At 34.6% G+C, this 26,920-nt stretch overlaps 2 protein-coding genes and 1 pseudogene across 2 annotated transcripts; all 3 read right to left on the bottom strand.

The window, feature by feature from the left end:
• Positions 1–5,736: 5,736 nt before the first annotated feature.
• On the bottom strand, positions 5,737–6,848 carry LOC111378603 (60S ribosomal protein L4-like). The gene has a single exon (XM_023001833.1). The coding sequence runs from the start codon at positions 6,768–6,770 to the stop codon at positions 6,000–6,002; it is 771 nt and encodes a 256-aa protein (XP_022857601.1). The 5' UTR covers positions 6,771–6,848; the 3' UTR covers positions 5,737–5,999.
• A 456-nt stretch (positions 6,849–7,304) lies between these two features.
• On the bottom strand, positions 7,305–11,632 carry LOC111378597 (60S ribosomal protein L4-like). Its single transcript, XM_023001829.1, has 3 exons — positions 11,108–11,632; positions 7,666–7,886; positions 7,305–7,326 (listed from the first exon to the last, which is right to left on the bottom strand). Exons 1-3 carry the CDS (start codon positions 11,552–11,554, stop codon positions 7,305–7,307), a joined length of 690 nt encoding a protein of 229 aa, XP_022857597.1. The 5' UTR covers positions 11,555–11,632.
• Positions 11,633–16,674: 5,042 nt separating this feature from the next.
• Positions 16,675–25,823, bottom strand: LOC111378596 (annotated as a pseudogene).
• Positions 25,824–26,920: the final 1,097 nt, after the last annotated feature.

Below are 26,920 nucleotides of genomic sequence, written 5' to 3'. Positions count from 1 at the left end.
ACTGCCCATTATGAACGTCGATCAAAACTCTGCCTGTGGCCAAGAATTGTCTGCCCAGTATTAAAGGAACATCTTTATCTTCTTCCATATCCAGAATCAAAAAATCTGTTGGGAATATGAACTTCTCCACTTTAACCAATACGTCTTCAATTATTCCTTATGGATGTGTCAATGATCTGTCAGCCAGCTGTAAGGTTACCGTGGTAGCTTTAACTTCTCCCAATCCTAATTTCTTGAAAACAGACAATGGCATTAAGTTAATACTTGCACCAAGATCACATAAAGCTTTATCAAAATAAACTTCACCAATGGTACAAGGAACAGTGAAACTCCCTGGATCTTTTAATTTTGGCGGGAGCTTTCTCTAAATCCTGGCACTGCACTCCTCTGTTAGCATAACTTTCTCGTGATCTCCTAACTTCCTTTTGTTTGATAGGGTGTCCTTTAGGAATTTTACATAGCTAGGCATTTGAACCAGTGCTTCAGCGAATGGGATGTTGATATGGAGCTTCTTAAAGACTTAGAGAAACTTCTTGTATTGCTGCTCCATCTTTTGCTTCTTCAGCCTCTGTGGAAACGGTATGGGTGGCTCATATGGGTTCACAGTTGCAGTCTCTTTATCCCTTGAGTTTCCTTTATTTGCTCACGGTGTTGGCTCTTTTGTCTGCTCTTCTTGCTCCAAAGTCTCTTCTACTTCAGGAGACATCTCTTCTCTGTTTGCCTCGGGGTTATTCACTTGTCTCTCAGGTAATTGCACTCCATTTCTCGTTATTATAGCCTTTGCATGCTCTTTCGGATTGACTTCTATGTTACTTGGCAAGCTGCCTGGTGCTCTACCTATTAATGCAACTGCCATCTGTCCCATCTGAGTTTCCAAATTCTTGATGGCTGCATTCTGGTCCTGAAGAGTGGCTTCTGTCTTCTTCATGAATTGGTTGTTCGCCTCCATATATTGGTTGGTCTGTTCCATGAATTTGCCGAACATTTCTTCCAATTGAGGCTTCTTCTCTTGCTGTTGATATTGCCCCTGTGCCCTATTCTGATTTTGGTTGCTCCAAGAAAAGTTGGGGTGCTTTTTCCAGCTTGGATTGTAGGTCTCTCCATACGTGTTATTTTGCTGGCGTTGTCCCCATTGAGCAAAATCTGCTTGCTCTTTTCCTTGTGCCAAAATTGGACATTCTGCTGTCACATGCTCAGCTCCACGTTCCTCACAATTTGCCTTCTTTGTCTGCGCTGCATTAGCTGACTGAGTCATGTTTTCCACCATGTGAAATAAGGAATCAATCTTATCGGATAACGCTGAATATACATCCACTTCATAAACTCCTGGTGTCTTCTTTGGTACTGCTCGTTCCATGGTCCACATTGCTGAGATTGTAGCCATTGTCTCATATAACTTCAATGGTTCGTCAATTGTTTTCGTGGACAATGACCCATTAGCCGAAGAGTCGACCATGCTCTTGAAAGCTGGAAGTAGCCCCACATAGAAATATTGGACCTGAAGTCCCTTGCTAATCCCGTGGTGTGGACACTTCCTTAGTAGATTTTTGAATCTGTTCCAAGCCTCATCAAAATTCTCAAATTCACCTTGCCTGAAGATAGATATGTCGTGCTTTAGCTTTGCTATCTTGGCCGGTGGGAAGAACTTAGTATAGAACTTCTGAGCTAGGTCATTCCAGGTAGTAATGCTGGCTATCGGCTGAGAATCAAGCCATTCAATCACCTTGTCCTGCAAAATATGTGGAAACAATCTTAATCTTATGGCATCGTCAGAGATTCCTTGATATCTGAAGTGCTGGCACATCTCTAAGAAATGCGAGACATGCGTGTGCGGATTCTCTTCAATTCTTCCATAAAACTGATGTCCGTTCTGGAACAGTTGTATCACATTTGTCTTCAACTGAAAATTTGGCTGCTTGAACGGTGGATATACAATGCTGGACTGGCTTTGAATGATTTGAGGAGTGAACTCTCCAACGAGTATGTTTCCTTCATCTTCTTTCCCTCTTTCATTGGCTTGTACAACAGGATTGTGTTGTACGTTCTTCATCTGATTTCTCGCTGCTCTGTTTTCTTTCTGCCTTCTTCTTAAGCTTTGTTCAATCTTTGGATCGGCTGAGAGTAGATCTCTTTCAGCAGATCTTGGCATGCACTTCTGCAAGAGAATTCAATTTAAACACTTAAATAACTAAAATAAGCACTTAAGTAATAAAACTAAATAAGCAATAAAATAAAATGAACTAAAATAAAATTAACAATAAAAAGTTCAAATTAGTGCTAAATTGAATAAAATTAAACGAATACTCAATCCCCGGCAACGGCGCCAAAAACTTGTTCATGAAATAATACTTTCGATTTAAAACTACCACAAGTGTACGGATCGTGACAAGTAATAAAGTGGATTTTTAAAAGTCCGAATATCGTCCCACAGAGATTGAATAGTTCAATTCTATATAATCTAGCCTTAACCAAGTCTAATTGAGTGAAAATATGGTCCAAGTGCAAAAAGCCCTAATTTCAATTAAAAATCCTAATTTCTCAATTAGGAACCCTAATCTCGAAATTTCTCTAATTAAACGACTTAAGCACTCAAGTAAAAGAAATTATGCAAATTCAAAAGCTAATTTATGGAAATGAATCAAAATAAAGTCACTAGGATCACGGATCCCCAATTGAAGCTATAAAAACCATAATTTCATAAAATCAATGATCCGATGGAAATTTGTCAATTCAATGTTCCTAAATCTATTCAACATATTCTTTCGATATATATTAGACCTATTCTTGCACACCACCAGCCTATATCTCTATGGATGATGCAAATATACAAGAATGCATGTGATTTTGTGAACAATTAGAGAATTACATAAAGCATAGAGGTATATCTCTATCCCCTATCGGACTTGATTTACACCTTATCGAACCTATTCCACTTCTCTCGAATGTAAGAAATAAGTCATCAACACTCACACAATCATTGGCCACTAATTGCGGAAGAAAATCAATGCATATAAATCAATCAAATTGTTCAAACGAGTCTTTATATTAAAATCATGAAATATGGAATTAAAATAACAAACAATGGTTCATCGATCACCTAGTGAATTGAAAACCTAGCCTAGAATATTCATAATTACAGAATAAAAAATGAAATTAATAAATTGAAAGAATAGCACCCGTATGAAAATTTCTTGAAATCTTAAATAAAGCCTTGAAAACCCGCTTGAATTTTTGTGGAATCGGCTTCAAGATTGTGTTTCTTGCCTCCAAAAGTTGTAATTTTCTTATCCCTGGACATTCTCCCCTGTTTCTGATGAATTTTAGCTTTTATATCATGTCCTCACGGAACCCCAAAAGAGTTTCAATTAAAAACACAAGTTCAGAATTTTTATTTTATTTTTTATAGCCATGTGGCCGCATGGTGTTAAACCATACTACCGCATGGTTCAAGTGAAATGGCCCATGGAATCCCTGCAACCTTTTGTGCGGCCGCATGGTTGTAACTTTCAACTTTGTCGTTTTGGTCCCTGAACTTCGTTTTCTCTTTTCTTGATCTCTTTTCTTTCTTTCCTTTGTTCCATCATCAAATATTGGCTCCCAATTGACGTTTGGGTCAATCAATTCCTTGATCACTTGCTCGGCTCATCTTTTGATTAATTGCAATTTAGTCCTTCATCTTTCACTTTTCTTCAATTTAGTCCAATATTTACTTCTTTCTTCCTCCAATCGTCTTGTATCGTCCTCTAGCTCATAGGCATATTTTCATTCTCGTTCTGCACTTTAGCTCAACTTTTCAATATTTGCACCTTTGGTCCCCGAACTATCGCTTTGTTCCGTTTTGGTCCTTTTCGGCTCTTTTCTTCTCAATTCCATTTTTTCCATAGAAACATCTACATTTGCATAAATTTAACGAGATTAAGTCACAATTCAACTACTTTGTCCATGTTTAAGTTATGTTTGTGAGCTAAATAAGTGTGTAAAAACACACTTATCAGTGAACGCAAATTAAGCAATCTCCAATACTTTTTTAATTGACCAAGTAGTGAAGGTGTTTAATTTTAATTATTCAACAATTGCCTTTTGAAAAAATAACCCACATACCATCGTGATTTTTTATATAGCAATTTGTTGGGCGCGGAAGCTCCAATAACACACATTGATTCCAAGTCGGATTGTAAAGAACGAGATTTATTTTCTTCAATGATTAAAGCCACAAGCAAATCATCTTTCAATATGATTAAGGTAAACAAAAATCCTTTTCCATTGCCAAACAGATCTACATCCAAGCATATTTTGTTGTGCTAATTATATATACACGCATAGATATGCATGTATGTAACAATAATTATCTTTAGACGTTCAAAAATGAATTAGGTTATAGGACCAGTCAGTCTTGGTTTCTTGGATTACCCAATGTAATATATATATATATTGCCAATGTAATCCCTCAAATTTCGGCAACATCTAACAGTCTTAGATTGGCCAGGCTGGGGTGTGGGGTGGGGTGGGGTCACGAACATGCTGCTAGGAGAGATCAAAGCACTTGCTTTATTTCTATTCTCAAGGCAATTATTAGGCAGTAACTAGGATTTTAAGAGAATCTTTCATGTGAGCTATGCTAATTAACTCAACTTTAGGGTTCTATAAATCACTGTTCAAAGTTAATATAAATTGTCATTGAACCCGGCTTGATCTCTCCAGTCAACGTCGTGAATTCAACTGTTGATAATAATTGTAAAACAGGGTTTCAAGTTTAAATAGGTGAATGATGTTCAAGTCAATTATCAAGTATGTAGTTGTCATATTCCAAAAATTTCTTGATGAACCAAGGCGTGTCCAATCCATTTCAAATGCACCTTTGAAGTCCTAGTAAATTATACCTTGTCCGACTTGAAAACAACAGGATGGCCAACTGAGCACCTTTCAGGCCCAGTTGGTCTTTCCCTAGCTTAGTGTCTCTTTTTTGAGTTAACTTCTATATGTGACATGATCGACCTCTATTCTTCTTGCTTGTCTTGCATAAACATAGATGTTTGAAGCTTAACAGCCTACTTGGGAGTGATTTTGAGAATTGATTTTTTGACCATGAGGAGAAAAGTGTGATCTACCTGTGAGAGAACAAGTCAAATATGACGATTGAAATAATAAAATAATGATCAAAAATCATTTTTTTGGAGGAAAAAATCACTCCCGAACAAGCTATAAACTTCCATGGTGCGAGGTGGGATCTTCTACTTCAACCGTAATTATGGCTAACCTCATGAGCTCAACATCTCTCATATAGTTCAAACCTCTTACCAATTTGGAGTTCTCGTATACTTCTATTTCATTGTCTCTTTTAAATACTTTTGGGTACAACATTTGCCCCCAGTCCTAGATGCTACATTTATCATAAGGTCAGGCATCCTAATTAGGTTGGAGGGGCACAAGACACTACTTGAGCAAATATAAAGCATCTCCAATGCAGTTTATGAAGTGCAGGCAACATGGCAGTTGGTAGACAAATAGAGATGCTTCCATCCACATTCCACATATGTCAAATATATTGTCAGCCAAGTTCATCCAACATCTCTCTTTTTTGGCAACTCATCCACTATCCATTATCCAGTTCAATGCATTCTAGTAACGCACTAAGAAAGACAAGCAGATAAACAGGCAAAAATGGAGAAGCAGAACAAACCAAAAACTCATCACATAAGTAAACAACCAAAATTCGATCACGAAAATGCCAAGTGCTAGCAAACAACGGTTCATGAATAAGATAATATGTAAAATCCTTTGACATTCCTGAACTAAAATTTCTCAAACTAGCCATAAATTATGACACCAAATTATAAAGAAGGGATAGTCCGAGAACTTAATTGAAGAAACGTTATTGTTGTAATTCCCCTCAAATATGATCGCCTTGATGTCTTAAAATCCAGAAAAAAACAAGAGAAACGAGTAAAACAAATAAATGATAACAAAACAGGTTCTAGAAGACTGCAAACAGAGATAAATCACTGGGAGATGAACCTCCCAAGATGACCTCCAGGAGCCAGTTTGAGAAGATTGAGTCGTGACACATGAGCTACCTCAACACCAGTAATATTACGGAATGCCTTCACGAGCTTTGCACCCTCAGTACCGTAAACAACCAGAGGGCCTTTCCTAGAAATGTAGCGGCGGTTACGCATTTTACCCTTTCCAGGGCGAATACCAAGACTATCCTTAGCCTTCTCAGCATCAGTATAAGCTCCAATTTGCTTAAGGATTTTCATAGCAGCATTTGTCTTCTCCAGAGCCTCAGTTGAATCAGAAACAACAAGAGGCAACTCAGGAACCTCCTCAATCCTATGCCCACGAGCAAGTACCAGTGAAGGAACAGCAGATGCGGCAATGGCAGAAACCACAGCATGACGTTTCTGTGTAACATTCACTGCCCGATGCCAGCGGCGCCAGATCTTGGTAGGAGCAAACATGCGACCACCACGGCACATGTTTCCAAAGGCCCCCTGTCCAGCACGGTGAGTACCACCACCAGGAACACGGGGGATACGCGACACAGCACGACCAGTACCCCATGACTCAGCAGAGGTCTGGTGGCCGGCGCGCTTGGACACGGCGTAAGGCTGACGGGCATTCTTGGAGATCTGACCGTGAACAAATGTCACGATATCCGGGCGGATCGATGTCTTCATCACATCAGGAAGGGGCAAGGAGGCTCCATCAGTAGCCATATCATTCTCTAGGGCTTGTACGGTGACAAGGGGGCGGGCGGCGGCGACCATTTTGTGTTGGGGGGAAGGGAGAGGGGATGTTAGGGGTATAAGGGCACTGCGTATTTGGTGCGCGAGAATGAAAAAATGGGGTTTCAGTTGAAAAAAAGGAGAACACGAAATGAGGGTTTAGCAGCCCTTTTAAGAAAATGGGCCTCTATTTGGGTTTTAATGGGCCTCCAGAGAAAGGAAATTTTTTGGCAAAAGTACATAAATACAATAATATAAATATACAAATTCAAATTTAACAAAATTGTTAAAAACTTTCACAAATCACTAATCTTGATTTTTTAATTTTTATTTTCATTTATTGATCAAGTCAAACTGTATTTGAGTAAATTACTATATAAAAAATCTATAGTATTTAACAAAAATCATGACTTGATCAATGGAGATAGGATTACACATTCATATTTGAATTCAATTTCAAACCCATTTCGAGTTGTCTCAATCAAGGCAGTGCGTGAGGGTGTTTAATTTTAATTATTCAACACTTGCAATTTGAAAAAATAACCCACACACCATAGCGATTTTTTATATAGTAGTTTACTCAAATGCAGTTAAACTCCTATAAATTAATAATATTGAAAAAGAAAATCTATTAATTTGTTATTAATAAATAAAATAATGTACGCTATAAGTGCAGAGTACCAAAGAACAAGAGTATTCGCAAGTCTTTGGAAGCTAGGGTTGCAATTGGCTATAGAAGGAGTCAACTGAGTTTTGAACGAATTTAGTATCTAGTTTTACAAACTAACAATTCTATATATTTAGAGCCTGTTTGAGAGTGATTTTGAGAATTAATTTTTTGACCGTTAGGAAAACAGTGGGGTCCACTTGTGAGAAAAGAAGTCAAATATGACGACTGGAATAGTGAAATAACGATCAAAAAATCAATTTTTTGGGCAAAAAAATCTTTGCACCCTCAGTACCGTAAACAACCAGAGGGCCTTTCCTAGAAATGTAGCGGCGGTTACGCATTTTACCCTTTCCAGGGCGAATACCAAGACTATCCTTAGCCTTCTCAGCATCAGTATAAGCTCCAATTTGCTTAAGGATTTTCATAGCAGCATTTGTCTTCTCCAGAGCCTCAGTTGAATCAGAAACAACAAGAGGCAACTCAGGAACCTCCTCAATCCTATGCCCACGAGCAAGTACCAGTGAAGGAACAGCAGATGCGGCAATGGCAGAAACCACAGCATGACGTTTCTGTGTAACATTCACTGCCCGATGCCAGCGGCGCCAGATCTTGGTAGGAGCAAACATGCGACCACCACGGCACATGTTTCCAAAGGCCCCCTGTCCAGCACGGTGAGTACCACCACCAGGAACACGGGGGATACGCGACACAGCACGACCAGTACCCCATGACTCAGCAGAGGTCTGGTGGCCGGCGCGCTTGGACACGGCGTAAGGCTGACGGGCATTCTTGGAGATCTGACCGTGAACAAATGTCACGATATCCGGGCGGATCGATGCCTTCATCACATCAGGAAGGGGCAACGAGGCTCCATCAGTGGCCATATCATTCTCTAGGGCTTGTACGGTGACAAGGGGGCGGGCGGCGGCGACCATTTTGTGTTGGGGGGAAGGGAGAGGGGATGTTAGGGGTATAAGGGCACTGCGTATTTGGTGCGCGAGAATGAAAAAATGGGGTTTCAGTTGAAAAAAAGGAGAACACGAAATGAGGGTTTAGCAGCCCTTTTAAGAAAATGGGCCTCTATTTGGGTTTTAATGGGCCTCCAGAGAAAGGAAATTTTTTGGCAAAAGTACATAAATACAATAATATAAATATACAAATTCAAATTTAACAAAATTGTTAAAAACTTTCACAAATCACTAATCTTGATTTTTTAATTTTTATTTTCATTTATTGATCAAGTCAAACTGTATTTGAGTAAATTACTATATAAAAAATCTATAGTATATAACAAAAATCATGACTTGATCAATGGAGATAGGATTACACATTCATATTTGAATTCAATTTCAAACCCATTTCCAGTTGTCTCAATCAAGGCAGTGCGTGAGGGTGTTTAATTTTAATTATTCAACACTTGCAATTTGAAAAAATAACCCACACACCATAGCGATTTTTTATATAGTAGTTTACTCAAATGCAGTTAAACCCCTATAAATTAATAATATTGAAAAAGAAAATCTATTAATTTGTTATTAATAAATAAAATAATGTACGCTATAAGTGCAGAGTACCAAAGAACAAGAGTATTCGCAAGTCTTTGGAAGCTAGGGTTGCAATTGGCTATAGAAGGAGTCAACTGAGTTTTGAACGAATTTAGTATCTAGTTTTACAAACTAACAATTCTATATATTTAGAGCCTGTTTGAGAGTGATTTTGAGAATTAATTTTTTGACCGTTAGGAAAACAGTGGGGTCCACTTGTGAGAAAAGAAGTCAAATATGACGACTGGAATAGTGAAATAACGATCAAAAAATCAATTTTTTGGGCAAAAAAATACTCCCAAACAGGCTGCTATTTAATCAAGTAAAATTGATGAATCACTTATTTTTCTTAGGAAAATAGATTGGACATTTCAATACGATACTACACTATCTCTAGTATTAACATTAAAATTTTTAGTTGTAGTATGAGAAAAAACCATACCAAAACTTCTTACCATATTAAGAAAAGTTAGAGATGAGATTTAAAGTGACATTAATTTTAAGGGAAAAAAACAGGAATTCTCTTTCTTTGAAAATGGCGAAGAAATTTCATCTTCAGCAGGCACAAACTCTTCACTTCCACTAAATTTTAATTAATAACACCTAGCTCCTATTTGATTTTGTTAAAAATAAATTTTTTAGTAGGTTTTGATTAAAAAAAATATGATTACATGTACGGTTGAAAAATTAATAAAAGTTACGGATCCTATAAAACGTTTGATTGAAAGTGAATTTGATAAAAAATAAAAAATAAAAAAGAATTTAGAAAATGTTTGATTTTTCTTTCCAACAGTATAGTAATGCTAATTATACGAAAAAAATAAATTACATCTGGTTCTTCATATGTGAAGTGAAGTAGGTCACCAACCTTTTCTTTGTCACATATGAGTTGGGGATTTACTAGCTAAATTTCATATAATTTTGGGGATCAGAAAAATAATTGTTTCTTATAAAACTATGCCACGCATTTCACATAAAATATTAATTTTATTTATTTTTTCTTTTTGTATCGAATTTAGTATATCTTCTTCATTAATGAACTCAAATTAATATATAAAATGGAGAAAAAAAGGACGATAGATCCATTGCCCGTCCTCGAAATCAAGTCATGCCAACCCAATTTAAACATCAAGTTTTACCACTTGAGTGAGTATTTTCAATGCATTCTATGGTTAGCAATTTAGATGAAATATAAATAGAAAAGCTTTTCGTTTACTTTAAATTATTGTTTATAATGAATAGATAATTCATCTTTAATAGATTTCGTCTATAATTCAAAATTTTATCTTTAATATATATTTAGTAACAGAGAAACAACAAGAAACATGGGAGAGAGAGAGAAAAAAAGAGAAATATTAAATTATGGCGATTCACTTTATTTAGAAGAGACATTTAGTGGGATGTATTCAATTGAGATTTTTAATGATTTTTTGGGATTTAAAAAGTTTAAGGGTATTCAATTGAGACTTTTTTACACTTTCTAAAAGTCATGGTTTATTCAATTAAGACTTTTATAGACTTTTGAAAAATTTCTAAAAGTTATGGTGTATTCAATTAAAACTTTTTAGAAGTTTCTATAAGTATTGGGTTATTCAAATTTTGATGACTTTTAGGGACTTTTATAAAAGTTTCTGGAGTATTAACTTTTAAGAAGAAAGTACTCATATAATATCTTAAAATTTATCTCACATTAATTACGAGATTTTGGGAGACTTTCACAAAAAAATAAATAAATAAATAAATTCAATCTTTCTTTCTTTTAACCTTCTATTGACATATATACTTAAAATTTATTTTTTCTATTTATTATATTCCATTTATTTTTCTTTCTCTCTCTTATTATTTGTCTCTATTTTTTATGAATAAATTAAATTAGATTCTTATAACTTTTTTTCTTTTTTTTCATTCATTTTTTGTGAAAAATATTATTTTTTATTAAATTATAAAAATTTATATGAAAAATTTATAATTAAATTTAAATATATTGATTTTTATTATTTTTAAAAGTATACTATACTGATATTATATATATATATATATATATTATTAATTATTTAATTAAGGACTTAAATTTTCATTTTTTAGAAGAAAGGGAAATAAAAAGGGAATTATGGGAACTAACGCCTCGGATGTGATAATTTCACATCGAATCCATGTGAATTAACCTCCTCAATCCTATGCCCACGAGCAAGTACCAGTGAAGGAACAGCAGATGCGGCAATGGCAGAAACCACAGCATGACGTTTCTGTGTAACATTCACTGCCCGATGCCAGCGGCGCCAGATCTTGGTAGGAGCAAACATGCGACCACCACGGCACATGTTTCCAAAGGCCCCCTGTCCAGCACGGTGAGTACCACCACCAGGAACACGGGGGATACGCGACACAGCACGACCAGTACCCCATGACTCAGCAGAGGTCTGGTGGCCGGCGCGCTTGGACACGGCGTAAGGCTGACGGGCATTCTTGGAGATCTGACCGTGAACAAATGTCACGATATCCGGGCGGATCGATGCCTTCATCACATCAGGAAGGGGCAAGGAGGCTCCATCAGTGGCCATATCATTCTCTAGGGCTTGTACGGTGACAAGGGGGCGGGCGGCGGCGACCATTTTGTGTTGGGGGGAAGGGAGAGGGGATGTTAGGGGTATAAGGGCACTGCGTATTTGGTGCGCGAGAATGAAAAAATGGGGTTTCAGTTGAAAAAAAGGAGAACACGAAATGAGGGTTTAGCAGCCCTTTTAAGAAAATGGGCCTCTATTTGGGTTTTAATGGGCCTCCAGAGAAAGGAAATTTTTTGGCAAAAGTACATAAATACAATAATATAAATATACAAATTCAAATTTAACAAAATTGTTAAAAACTTTCACAAATCACTAATCTTGATTTTTTAATTTTTATTTTCATTTATTGATCAAGTCAAACTGTATTTGAGTAAATTACTATATAAAAAATCTATAGTATATAACAAAAATCATGACTTGATCAATGGAGATAGGATTACACATTCATATTTGAATTCAATTTCAAACCCATTTCGAGTTGTCTCAATCAAGGCAGTGCGTGAGGGTGTTTAATTTTAATTATTCAACACTTGCAATTTGAAAAAATAACCCACACACCATAGCGATTTTTTATATAGTAGTTTACTCAAATGCAGTTAAACCCCTATAAATTAATAATATTGAAAAAGAAAATCTATTAATTTGTTATTAATAAATAAAATAATGTACGCTATAAGTGCAGAGTACCAAAGAACAAGAGTATTCGCAAGTCTTTGGAAGCTAGGGTTGCAATTGGCTATAGAAGGAGTCAACTGAGTTCTGAACGAATTTAGTATCTAGTTTTACAAACTAACAATTCTATATATTTAGAGCCTGTTTGAGAGTGATTTTGAGAATTAATTTTTTGACCGTTAGGAAAACAGTGGGGTCCACTTGTGAGAAAAGAAGTCAAATATGACGACTGGAATAGTGAAATAATGATCAAAAAATCAATTTTTTGGGCAAAAAAATCACTCCCAAACAGGCTGCTATTTAATCAAGTAAAATTGATGAATCACTTATTTTTCTTAGGAAAATAGATTGGACATTTCAATACGATACTACACTATCTCTAGTATTAACATTAAAATTTTTAGTTGTAGTATGAGAAAAAACCATACCAAAACTTCTTACCATATTAAGAAAAGTTAGAGATGAGATTTAAAGTGACATTAATTTTAAGGGAAAAAAACAGGAATTCTCTTTCTTTGAAAATGGCGAAGAAATTTCATCTTCAGCAGGCACAAACTCTTCACTTCCACTAAATTTTAATTAATAACACCTAGCTGCTATTTGATTTTGTTAAAAATAAAATTTTTAGTAGGTTTTGATTAAAAAAAATGATTACATGTATGGTTGAAAAATTAATAAAAGTTACAGATCCTATAAAACGTTTGATTGAAAGTGAATTTGATAAAAAATAAAAAAGAATTTAGAAAATGTTTGATTTTTCTTTCCAACAGTATAGTAATGCTAAATAAAAATAAAAATAAAAAATTACATCTGGTTCTTCATATGTGAAATGAAGTAGGTCACCAACCTTTTCTTTGTCACATATGAGTTGGGGATTTACTAGCTAAATTTCATATAATTTTGGGGATCAGAAAAATAATTGTTTCTTATGAAACTATGCCATGCATTTCACATAAAATATTAGTTTTAATTTTTTCTTTTTGTATCGCTGTATATATTTAATATATCTTCTTCATTAATAAACTCAAATAAATAGATAAAATGGAGAAAAAAAAGAATGATAAATCCATTGCCCGTCCTCGAAATCGAGTCATGCCAACTCAATTTAAACATCGAGTTTTACCACTTGAGTTAGAGTATTTTCAATGTATTCTATGGTTAGCAATTTAGATGAAATATAAATAGAAACGATTCTGGTTTACTTGAAATTGTTGTTTATAAAGAATAGATGATTTAGTTCAAATTTTTTCTTTAATAGATTTCGTCTATAATTCAAAATTTTATCTCTAATGTATATTTAGTAAGAGAGAAACAACACGAAACATGAGAGAGAGAAAGAGAAAGATGAGTGAGGTGTAAAGGATAGGAGTGAGGTTATCTCATGCCTTGCTGGCAACCGCAGTGTAGGGGTTCGATTCCTGAGACATGTAATTGGACTTCTTGTTGGCGCAGTGTACAAACAACTCTTGTTTCCTGGCCTGTTGGAACACATCCCGCGATTTACCTCCCTCACAAAGCTCTAGGAGTGGGGTTATGGAGGCCCTCAAGGTTGAGGTTCAACCCTTTTTTTTTTTTTTAGAAAGAGAGAAATATTAAATAATGGTGATTCACTTGATTTAGAAGAGACCTTTAGATGGTCTTTTTGACAAAGTCCACTTTTTTGTTGTCATGTCAGTTAGACGTAGTCCTAAACACGTCAATAAATTCTTTGCAGATATTATCTATTTCAACTTATATGATAACTTTTTTAATGCAATCTAGGTTAACTTTTGTTTTTTTTTATTTTTATCGATTTTAAATAAATTTTATCAATAACTTCATCCTTAATCAGAGCATCTCAAATGAATTTTATGAATTAGAGTCTGTGTGGTCTTCAATTAGATGGACTTTCAATCACGTGGCATTAATGGTTAAAGAATAAACGGTCAAGTTTAAAATCGGTCTCAAATGAGTTTCATCTACAATTTAATGATAATGTGTAGGTGCCATTAATTTTCATAGAATGACCTCAAATCTACATTTAATTCTACACAGGGTATTTAATTCTGTATATAGAATATAAATTTTACTAAATCGCATATTTAACGGAACTTCTATATCTAGACGGTGTCTGAACAGTGTCTATTTTCCAATGTGTCATGTTAGGGCATATATATAACTAGAGGAACAATAAGATAACAACTCATGTCGACAATACATACATACATATATAGAGAGAGAAAGAGAGATGTAACCGAGAAATCCTAGGCTTTCAAGCTCAATCAAACATGTTTTATGATCCCTTAAAACATGATCGCACAATTCGTCTTACTCAATAAGATCTTATATGTTTGATATAATTACTTTTTTTTTTTTTTTTTTTAGTGTAGTAACATATATGTTCTTAATATTAAATTTTTTCTAGTAATATTTTATACCCAAAAATTTGGGGCCATCTATAAATTCGGGTAATCAGCAAAAAACATTATATCTTTCACTTTTATTATACAAAACGTCTTTAACTTTCAATTTTTTGTAATTTTCACATTTTATTCAGCAAAATATCATTTCAGAGATAGAATCAGACCGATTACCAAAATGCCTTTCTAAATATTCCTTAATGTCGCTACGAACTTTAAAAGCCACATACAGATGCTTTACGCCCAATCATTCCGGATAACGCTTGCATCCTCTGTCTTACCGCGGCTCTTCCAAATAGTTCAATTTTTCCCCCACGGCGATAAGGGGCTAAAAGACATCTATTTCCATCCAAATACTCCATTAAGTGAATGCCTGAACGCTATTTTGTTCAAAAGGAAGGGTATTCTTGTCTTCCCACAAATTTTCCATTTTCCTCCCACATCCCACGAGTAGCCTGATTCTCCACCGTCATCTTGGCCTATAGCCGCCGCTGCCGCCACCATCTCTACGTACATTCCTTCCCCAACAATGAATCCATGTCTCATGGAAAAGGGAATGGAAATTCGAATTATACAATGAACCCACATCAAGAATAGGCAATACATCCTCAAATTCCCCCAAAGTCCAAGCATTAGAAGTGCAAGAATTGGAGCAAGTAGTTGAATCCCACCGTCTATTACCTTACCACTCCAATCAACCGACAATGTGTAAAAACAGAACAAGAAGATAGAAGAAGTTGTTGGAATTTGTTTTAAAGATAGAAAATTTTAGTTAAGTATAAAACATGATAAGTGACTTTGTGTCTATAAAAATAAATAAACTAACTTGTTTTACTTGTTGAGTTGATTGTTGTAGTATATTTGGAATTTCAAAACCAATTCCGCATAAATGGTAAATTGCAGTCAAAAAGTTGGAAAGAAAAGAGGAAAAACTGGTCAGGATATTTGCTTAATTCTATCGCTCGCTTAGTGCTCGAGTGATTGGTGGATGAAAAGTTTTTGTTGAAAATATGTCACTAACGCTCGAGCGAGAGGCCGGCAACAAGCTAGCAACAGCCAAGGATGCTTCCCTTCAAGAAGGTTGTTGAGTTTAGAGCGTGTTACTCTACTCACAACTCCTCCTCTTCTATAAATAGATCATTTAAATTCCCATTATGCATCCCATATCATTTACATTGAGCACTATATCCAAAAACTCTTGCAAAAAACTCTTCAAAAATGATTCTCTTGTAGAGGGATGAATTTCGTTCGAGTTTGTTGTTGCTTATGGTTTGAAGTGCTTTTACCACAAATTGTATTCGTTGTATTTTGGGAGACAAGTGCCTTAATCCGTTAACACCACTGTGGGGGCAATTTTGTCTTAATGAAAACTCGTTAATCACTTGCCTCGGATTTCTTTTCCTTTCTTTTTATTCTTCTTCTTTCTTTTTGTTTCTAATATTCATAGAGTTTAATTATGCTCCTGCGAATTAAAATTAATGACTTTTTGTATTGACGAACAACAATTTTCCTACACATATCACCAACAATCTTAAGACAAAATTATGGTTGTTTGTTGAAAAGCAAACCCTTCTCTTCATCTTTGGAATAAGTCATCACGTGCTTTTTCTTTCATTCATTTTTGTGCTTCAAACCTCTGTTTAAGTAACAGAAATGAACAATGTTGAGACTTGAAAACCTTCAATTTATTGTGTGTCCTTGTTAGAGTTCATTTTTATTAAAGAGAAATCATTCATCAATCTTCATGGAACGATAATCTTTCGTCATTATATTACTAGTTAAGGTTCTGTTCTCTAGCAAGATAAAATCGACGACGCCTTCAAAAGAAGCAGCCATTTCCCTTTGTCAATAATGAAATGTATTTGAGACCTTCAAAACAAGCTGTCATTTTGCTTTGCTCTTAATCAAGTCTAAACGATGCCATTTCCTTAAGTAAAATGAAACAATTTAAGAGAACTTTAAACATTCTCCTAAAGTTTATTTCAATAATATTTTTATTTTCGTTTTTCAGTTTATGGTTGACGGATCAAAATATACCGTTGTTTCTTGATCAGAGAACCTATGCTATGATGCCGTCAATTCTTCCCCTTAGCGCACTCATTGAATCGGAGACTCTGCCTTATATACATAAAACTTGATCACAACCAAGAAGAAAATGAAGTTGAAGAAATTCAAGATCGCGAAGAACGCGTAATAATAGTCAAGGCGAGAGGCGTTAAGGTTGTTCTCAATCCATCCTTGATGTCCATTCTCTTTTGTGACACGCGACACTGTTGAAAGAAGAAAGCTGCTTATAAAATTCCCGAGTCCAAGAGTTGTCAACGAGTAAGATGACCCGAGGCTCTTCATGCTTTCGGGGGCTTGATCTTAGGAAAAATCAACTTGCTACTTCAAGAAATGCATCAGCAGTTCCCGTAAGTATAAATTGAGGCAATAAAATAAAAATTGATAGAGGGACTTGTCCTCCATTTTCCACTAGGCCATGATCCTTGGCAACCTTAAGTCTGTGCCTTTCTGTCAATGAAGCAACCACCATTATCACGACATGGAAAATCATACCAATTCCCATTCTTTGCAAAAGGGTGATGCCTCTCGGGTTTTTCGTCCATTTCCAGATTATTTTTACGAAGAACTGGTTGTATATCACCACTGATATCAGCATGAATAATTTAACAAATCCTACTAAACTTGCTGGGGGGATTTTGAAGTCATTGACTACATTTCTGTTGAGTAGAGTGCCTTGTTTGACAAAAACGGTATTTATTTGTGATATCATTGTGCTTGGAATGAAGTTGGCTAATAGAACTGGGATCATTCTTAGCATTTGTTTTGTTTCCTCAACTTGAGTCACTGAACATAGCATCCAAGGGCTACTAGAATCAGTTTTTACACAGGCCTTGTCGGGTAACCTGCATAAATAAGCAATAAACGAATTGAAAGTGTCACTATACATCAAGGGTCGACCTTATAAATCCTTTTGCATTACTGAATTAGATCCATCATCATGCAATCAAAGTTGGACCATAGTAATTTTTTAGGGGTGTTCTCTTTGTGTTTCAGTTTTGTGTTTTGAATTTTAAATTCATTTTCAGTTTTGTGTTTTGAGTGTTTGTTTTGAAATTGCTGAAAATACGTTCTTTTTGTTAGTTTCTCAAAACAAAAAAAATGAAATTTTTTTTTTTTGAAATTTTGAGAATCACCATACCACCTCCGAAAAAAAAAAAAAAAAGGGGTTTCCCGCGTTTTCAGTTTTTTCAAGTTTTATACTGAAAACGCCCAAAACGACAAAAAGTCGTTTTGTGTTTTCTTCACAAATTTTTTTTTTCGTTTTCGAAAATTCGTTTTCGAAAACGGGAAAGAGAACACGTTTTCATCGTTTTGAAAAATCGAAAACAGAAAACGGCCCGAAAACGGTGAAGAGAATAGAGCCTTATTTTTTACTTTTTATGTTTTGGAGAATTTGTAACTGAATAAGATAATCGAAAAAGGGAGTGAAGGACTAAAATCTCAAGTTTGTCACCATTCAACCACTGAGCACAATGATGGACAAGTTTGCAGGTTAAGACAAGCTGTGTTTGGATTTGCATATCAAATATGAGGTCCTATTTCTTAATGGATTTGATATAGGCATATATAGTAGACATAGGGCACCCAAAAACAAAAAAAAGGAAATCATTATAGGTTTCCTTTCTTCCATTTACAAATGTCTAGTCTTGTAGAGGACAAGGTAAGTGAGATTGGTGGTATGTCTTCAGACTGGACTAAAGTGGATAAAATTAAATGTAAAGACCATGAAGTATTTCGTCCATATTTGATAAATAGTAATCTAGATTGTTATCAAAGTCGAAATCAACAATTAATTTTAACCACATATTTTATGTGATCCACAATTTTTTAACCATATATTTTACCAACTTTTGTCAAAATCTACTAAAAATTTGATTTTAATCTCCACCAACAGAGAATTAGTATTCTCTTTGTTATATGGGCTCCAGCCCATGATGAGAAAAAAGGCCTAATAGGTCAAAAATTGTTGGTGTATATATATATATATATATATATATATATATATATATTTGGTTGCCAGGGAAAATAATATAAAAACCTAGGCTGTTGAAAAAGAACAAAGAAAAACAAGGGCTGCTCAATTTCAATTTCAAGAGAGAAAGCACTTTGGCTAGAGAAGAAGCAAGTGTTGTTTTTCTTTCTTTCTTGATGTGTGGATCTCACACAGGTTGGTTCTCTATTTAAGAATAAATTGGGAATTTTTCAAATGTGTATTTTGGGTACTCGGGGGGTGTAGTATTCAAAATAGGTAAGTTTCATCAAATTGTTGGTTTGTGGTAAGATTATCTGTTGTTTTGGAGATTGATTATTATAATATTTCTTAATTTGTTGAGAATTCAAGTTTTGTGGGGGTATAAACTTGAATATTGTAATCTATAATTATTATAATGGATTTGGTCTGAGTTGTGCCGTGATTTTTTTCCTTTACACTGGAGGATTTTTTCTACGTAAAAATTTGGTGCTGCGTGTTATTTTTTCTTTGATTATCTATTTGCATATTTAATCACCATAATTTATTGCTTGAATTGATAAATTTATTCTTGCAATAAGTGAAATCCCCCAACAAAATGGTATCAAAGCTTAGGTTGTGTGGGTGTGATTATATTGCGAGAATAAATGGATAATATTTCGGGACTATGATTAAATTATCGGCTTCAAAATTTTCTATTTGGAAGCCTATGATGGAGGATATCCTTTATTGTAAGGATTTACATGAACCTATTGAAGGTAATGGTGCTAAGCCAAGCAATATGAGTGATAGTGACTGGAAGAAGATGAACAGGAAAGCCATTAGATATATTAGACAGTAGGTTGACCTTAATGTATTCCATCATATATCTCAAGAGACAGATGCCCATAGCCTTTGGGAAAAATTGGAGAGTCTCTATGAGAAAAAGACTGCTTAAAATAAAGCTTTTACTATTAGAAAACTTGTGAATATAAAGCTAAACGAAGGAAAATCAGTTGCTGAGCATTTGAGTGAATTCCAAGACTTGATCAATCGGTTGACCACAATGAAAATAGTGTTAGATGATGAGATGCAAACACTATTACTTTTGAATTTATTGCCTAATAGTTGGGAGACTTTGAAGGTAACACTTAGTAACTTTACTTCGAATTGTGTTTGAACTTACTCTAGTTAAAGACAGTTTGTTTAATGAAGAAATAAAAGGAAAAACTTGTGTAGGAATGATGCACAGGTGCTTATTATCGAGAACAGGGGAAGGAGTAAAGCAGAGGTCCTAAGGGACGTGGTAACTTTAGAAGTTATTCAAAGGCAAGAGGAAAGGTCAAATGTTTCTATTGTGACAAAGAGGGTCATATAAAGAAGCATTGCATGTTTGAAAAAATAATTTGAAAAAGGAGAAAAATCAGAAGAAGACTGATCAGAATACAACAACTAGTGCTTCAGATGAAGAAGTAATAGCAGTTTTTTCTACTAAAGATGAGTAGTGTGATCATGTTGCAGATTTATTTGCTGAATAGGCTATTGACTCAGATGCTTCTTACCATGTTACTCCAATACAGAAGTTCCTCACTTTATATAAAATTGGTAACTTGGTAGGATGAAGATGGATAATGACAGTTTTGCCGACATTGTGGGAATTGGTGATATCTGTCTTCAGACAAATATTGGAAGCAACTTGACATTGAAGAATGTGTGACATGTTCCTGACATATGCCTGAATTTGCTATCTACACATGCCTTTAATGGAACATGATATGACAGTTATTTTGGCAACTGGAGATAGAAACTAATGAAAGGGTCGATGGTATTAGCTAGAGGAGAGGCTTGTTGCACACTTTACAAGACACAAGTAAAGGTGTGTGGTCAAACAGTAAATGCAACTGAAAGTTATTCTTTACCAAACTTGTGGCACAAGTGGTTCGCTCACATGAGCGAGAAAGATTACATATTTTGGCAAGGAAGTCCCTTATTCCTTTTACCAAAGGTGCATCATTAAATTTATGTGATTATTGTTTACTTAGTAAATATCATAGAGTTTTCTTTCAGAAATCCTCTAGTAGAAAATCTAATATTTTGGATTTGATTTATTATGATGTTTGTGGCCCCATTGAGGTGGAGTCGTTATGTGATAATAAATATTTTTTTACTTTTATGGATGATACTTCACGAAAGTTGTGGGTATTCTTTTTGAGATCAAAGACCAGATTTTCCAATACTTTAAGAAGTTTCATGTCATGGTGAAACGAAAAAGTGGAAAGGTTTTGAAGTGTATCCAAACTGATAATTGAGGAGAATACACGTCTAAAGAGTTTGATGGCTACTGCTCAGAACACGGTATTAGACATGAGAAGGCAGTTCCAAGTACTCCACAGCACAACGATATGGCAAAGAGAATGAACTGTACCATTGTAGAAAAGATCAGAAGCATGTTAAGGATGGTTGGATTGCCTAAGTCATTCTGGGGTGAAGCAATTCAAGCGGCGTGCTACCTAATCAATCAATCTCCATTCGTTCCTTTGGATTTTAAAGTTCCAGAAAAATTGTGGTCGGGAAAAGATATTTCTTATTCTCACTTGAAGGTTTTTGGGAGCAAAGAATTTGCACATTTGCTTAAGGAACAATGGTTGAAACTAGATGATGAAGCTACTCCTTGCATTTTTGTCGGCTATGGAGATGCAAAATTTTGCTATAGATTATGGGATCCAGAAAGAAAAAAAAAATCAAAAGTAGAGATGTAATCTTTCTTGAAATCAAAAGTTAGCAGATTTCGAAAAATTAGGGATTCAAAGACGTGTTGATAAGGGTGTAACTGACCTTACACCTGATTCTTTTCCTCCAAACAATGCTACTCAGGGGATAGAGACACACATTGACAATCATACTGATGAGCCAGCAATGGTTAATGAGGATGATCTAGAGGATGTCGAGCAGGAAGAGCAACATACTACATCAGAACCTCATATTAGAAGATCTACTAGGGAGCATCATCCATCAACCAGGTATCTTATATGAGATTATGTGTTTGTAATTGACGGAGGGTTGCCAGGATTGCTTTTAGGAGGTACAAAGGCAGAACTGGGTGAAAACTATGCAATAAGAGACGAATTCTTTGCAGAAAAATAACAATTATGAGTTAGTAGAGCTCCCTAAAGTTAAAAAGGCATTGAAAAATAAATGAGTGCTCAACCTGAAGAAAAATGGTGAAAAGCTAATGAAGTATAAAGCTCGATTGGTGTGAAGGGTTTCGATCAGAAGAAAGAGATTGACTTTGATGAGATATTTTATCCTATTTTCAAAATGACTTCCATTCGAATAGTTTAGGGTTTATAACCGATTTGGATCTTGAGATTAACCAGTTAGATGTGAAGGCTGCCTTTCTCCATGGTGATTTGAAGGATGAAATCTATATGGTTCAATCAGAAGGATTTGAAGTAAAAAGAAAAGAGCACATGGTTTGCAAATTGAAAAAAAAGTTTTTACGGATTGAAACAGGCTCCAAGACGGTGGTATAAGAAGTTTGATTCATATATGGTAGGTCATGGTTATACCAGGAGAGATAAAGATCATTTTGTTTATTTCAGAGAATTCCATGGTGGTAACTTCATCATCATTTTATTATATGTAGATGTCATGTTGATAGTGGGCAAGATGTTTAATTGATTTGCAGTTTGAAGGTAGATTTGTTCAAGTCATTTGACATGAAGGATCTTAGACCAACACGACAAATTTTAAGGATGCATATTCATCGTGATAGGAAAGACAAAAAGTTATGGTTATCATAGGAGATATATGTAGAAAAAGTGTTGGAAATGTTTAACATGAAGAATGGTAAACCAGTTGGGACACCACTTGGTAGTCATTTCGAATTGATTAAGGTGACTTGCCCTTCTACGAAGGAAGATAAAGAAAGAATGGCAAAGATTCCTTATTCCTCTATAGTTGGGAGTTTGATGTATGCTATGGTTTGTACACGGCTAGACATTGTTCATGCAGTTGAGGTAGTCAGTAGGTTTCTTGTTAATCTTGGTAAAGATCATTAGGAGATAGCAAAATGGATCTTTAGATACTTGAGAGGTACTTTAAAGATGTGCTTGACTTTTGGAGATTCAAAACCAATTTTGTAGGGCTTTACAGATGCAGATATGGCTGGTGATCTTGATAGTAAAAAATTAACTTTATGATATATGATTACTTTTGTAGGATGAGTTATTTCGTGGCAGTCAAAACTACAAAAGTGTGTTGCCATATCTACAACTGAGGCTGAGTATATTGCAGCAACTGAAGCAACGAAAGAAATGCTTTGAATGAAATAGTTTCTCCAAGATTTGGGTTTAAAGTAAGATGGGTATGTAGTTAATTATGACAGTTGGAGTGCGTTAGACTTGAGAAATAATGCTACTTATCATTTTTGGATGAAGCATATTGATGTGAAACATCATTGGCTACGGCAAATAGTGGTGAAACAATTGATATTGCTAGAGAATATTCATACTGAGAAGAATTCAACTAATATGATGACAAAGGTTGTGACCGAAGAAAAGTATGAGCTTTGTGCCAGACTGCCCGTTATGGACTCTAACTAATGTGCTAGAGGATCATCTCCTTCTTCAGTGGGCTGAAGAATAAAGAAAAATAGGGGCTACTCAATTTCAGTTTCAAGAAAGAAAATACTTTGGTTGAAGAAGAACAAGTGTTGTTTTCTTTCTTTCTTGAGGTGTGGATTTCACACGGCTTGGTTCTCTATTTAAGAACAAATTGAGGATTTCTCTAAGGTGTATTTTGGGTATTCTGGAGGTGTAGCATTTAAAATAAGTATCTCACAAGTTTCATCAAATTGTTGATTTGTTGTGAGATTATTTGTTGTCTTGGAGAATGATTATTGTGGTATTTCTCAATTTGTTGAGAACTCAAGTTTGGGACATAAATTTGAATATTGTTATCTATATTTATTATAGTGGATTTGACCGGAGTTGGCCCGTGATTTTTTTCCCTTTACAATTGAGGGTTTTTTTCACGTAAAAATTTGGTGTTGCATTCTCTTTTTTCTTTGATCGTCTACTTGCATATTTAATCATCATAATTAATTGCTTGAATTAATAAATTTATTCTTGTAATAAGTGAAATTGCCCAACATTCTTAACTAAACAGAAGTTTGTTTAGTATTTTGGACTAAACTGGAGGGTAAAGAACCAACCTTAGGCTTGGCGTAGAATCAATCCGATACTTCCCTTTCAAGTGTATTCTTGTAAATCAAGCTCACATAGTTCTCTAGGGTCAGCATGGACAGTAACCCTCCATTTACTTATGGAAGCCACTATGACCTTAGCCATTTTTGTAAACGGGCTTCTTGTGCCTATAGAATGGAGTACCAGCCAAGAAAATCAGAATTGATATCATAAGGCCCACAATTGGAAGCCCATATCCAAGGGTCCAGCCCACGTTGTCTTGTATATAAACAATAACGGTGTTGACAAATAGCGATCCAAGAAATATGCTAAACATCCACCAGTTAAAGAAAGAAAGTTTTTGGGCCTTCTCTTTCGGGTCTAAGTCACCGAAATGGTCAACCCCAATTGTCGAAATACTGGACTTTATTCCACCAGTCCCCACTGCTACTGTGTAGAATGCACCAAAGAAAACAACCAGTTGTAATGTGTTTGGCCTATGGCAGTTGGCTAGATTTGGATCCACAAAGCTAGGGGGCTTTAGCCCCTGAACTGATATTGTTAGGGTTATCAGGGAAATTCCCTGCCAATAGATGAGGATAAATTGTATTTATTTCTATCAAAAACTAGTGTTGGATTTTTAGATGGGATCTTATTTTTTAACAAGTATTGTAAAACAATGTAGACGATTTATGACGAGCAGTCCATTTTAGTAGTCAAAATTTGTATTAAGTGAACACAAAAATTTAGCAGCACTTGAAATATTAATTACGACGACCACTTTTACATAAATGTCACAAAATATCTGGCATTTTTAAAAAAAACTAAAATAAAATTATGATGGCTTTTTGGCCAATCTTTTCAACAATTGAAATTTTATATAAGACAAAAATTTTTTTACAAAGATATAATAAAAGAAATACTGAAGATTTTCTGTACAAATCCCTTTTCTCCTTTCACCTATCAAATCCCGAATCTCGTTACACAAATGGAGTCAATGACAGAACTTAAAAATAGTGAACATGTGTCAAAAATTCATTAGACAATTTGACAAGAAGAAAAATGGGTCACACATGCAACACTGATTAAAAAGGCAGCATTATTAGTCAAATCCCACCTCCCTTGTTCACTTCTACTAGTCATTTATTGTTAGGCACCAAAAATATGTATTTATTTAAAATTTATCTTCAACACGTCTACTCACCGTGAACAAGAGATTCTTAGAAGTAGCAATATTTATACTTGCTATAATACTATGTCAAAATCATCTTCTCTAAAAGCCTATTAAAGATGGGTGATCCAAGCACGGGTTCACCACTTCACTTTTTACTTAAAACTTAACAAGAAAAAAAGGAATGTCAAATACTTGACTTTAGAGAATCTCCAAAAAACATATTCTATCATTTGAAAAGTATTTATAAATTTAGAGTTAAAATTTTGAAGTACTCTGAAAAATTCTTTATTTTAAAACTTAATTTTACTACTTCTAAAAAAATTATTATTTTTTTCTATCATTTATATTAACTAATTTTTCTGTAGATTATTTTATTATTTTCTTATATTGAAAATTGAAATACTTTGAATGCATTTAATTATAGAAAGAGATTTTGACTCTCCAAATTAGCATAGTAAAACCCACTATTTAAATTAAAATATTAATTTAAAAAGTTTATTTTAGCATGATTTTAAGAATCAATTCTTTAAAATAGAAAGCATCTTATGTTTAAAGAATATCTTGGAGATCCTCTTAACAATTTATCATGCAAGGTTGTGAATGGACCCTTGGTTATTTATACTTTTTTTTTTCTTTTGTAAATTTTGATGGAATCAATATTCATTAATTAGTTTAACCTCCCACCAACCTCAATACAATTCCCTTATATTCTTTGACCCTTGTTATAATGTTCATGTTGAGATTATGACTTGAATGTGATAGTAAGTGACCAACGAAAAGCAATCATCGTACATAATGAACACATTACATTACGAACCAAGAGGTCTATTGCTGATGCAACAAGGAAAGTCCAATAACGGTTGAGAAGAGTGTAACGACCCAAATTTTTATTTTATTATTAATATTATTATTATTATATATAAATTATTTAATTAAGGACTTAAATTTTCATTTTTTAGAAGAAAGGGAAATAAAAAGGGAATTATGGGAACTAACGCCTCGGATGTGATAATTTCACATCGAATCCATGTGAATTCTATTTCAAATGAAAGTTTTCAAAAATCTTTTGAATTCCATAAAAGTCTATGAAAATTTTAAAATGAAAATACATAGAAGTCTACGAAAGCCTTCCACTAATTTCATACAAATCTTTAAAAGATCCACAAAATCCACAAAAATCATCACTTAAAAAAAGTCCATCAAAGTTTTCAAAAGTCTCAATTGAATACACTCCCATTAGATGGTCTTCTTGACAATGTCCACTTTTTTATTGTCACGTCAGTTAGACGTAGTACTCCTAGACATGTAATATATTCTTTGTAGATATTATCTATTTCAACTTATATGATAACATTTTTAATGCAATCTACGTTAACATTAATTAGAGATGATCTTAGGTCTTTTTTATTTTTATCGATTTTACTTAAATTTATCAATAGATTCGTCCTTAATCAGAGCATCTCAAATGAATTTTATGAATTAGAGTCTATGTGGTATTCAATTAGATGGACTTTCAATCATGTGGCATTAATGGTTAAAGAATAGATGGTCAAGTTTAAAATTGGTCTCAAATGAGTTTTGTTAGGTTTAATTGTGATTGGTAGTTCTGTGAATAAAAAGGGTCAAATTGAAACAGTGTTAAAGTCGAGGAGTCATGTGCATTATGGTAAAAATTGCTGGTAGGTTAGGGTTTAATGTTAAAACAAGGAAAGAAGGATTCCGCATTTTCGTTTGAACCTTGCCAACACACTGCTCGAGTGGCACATGTAGAGAGGACGTCATTAGTTTCTTGCCAAGTCTTCGCTCTAGCGAAAAATTGTCGCTAGCTTTTCACCGAATGTCGCTCGAGCGACAGCCTTTCTCGCAAAATCCTATTTTCATTTTTCAAGAGTTTTAACCATTCCAAACTACCCGAAACATTCCACATATAAATATCAATGCCGTTTCACGAAAAAGCAATTAGAGAAA

The sequence above is a fragment of the Olea europaea genome, unplaced genomic scaffold, assembly GCF_002742605.1.
Source record: "Olea europaea var. sylvestris unplaced genomic scaffold, O_europaea_v1 scaffold1838, whole genome shotgun sequence".
Classification (NCBI taxonomy): domain Eukaryota; kingdom Viridiplantae; phylum Streptophyta; class Magnoliopsida; order Lamiales; family Oleaceae; genus Olea; species Olea europaea.
The sequence above is the reverse complement of the archived record's forward strand: the minus strand, read 5'-3'. Positions and strand labels throughout refer to the sequence as shown.

What these genes read in the sequence shown, in the direction of transcription:
- LOC111378603 (XM_023001833.1), bottom strand. Translation starts at nt 6,770, where the DNA reads ATGGTCGCCGCCGCCCGCCCCCTTGTCACCGTACAAGCCCTAGAGAAT.
- LOC111378597 (XM_023001829.1), bottom strand. Translation starts at nt 11,554, where the DNA reads ATGGTCGCCGCCGCCCGCCCCCTTGTCACCGTACAAGCCCTAGAGAAT. An exon ending in GTGGGCATAGGATTGAGGAG is followed by an intron (nt 7,887 to 11,107) that starts GTTAATTCACAT and finishes AGGATTGAGGAG; the next exon opens with GTTCCTGAGTTGCCTCTTGT. An exon ending in GAGGGTGCAAAGATTTTTTT is followed by an intron (nt 7,327 to 7,665) that starts GCCCAAAAAATT and finishes ATTAATTTATAG; the next exon opens with GAGTTTAACTGCATTTGAGT.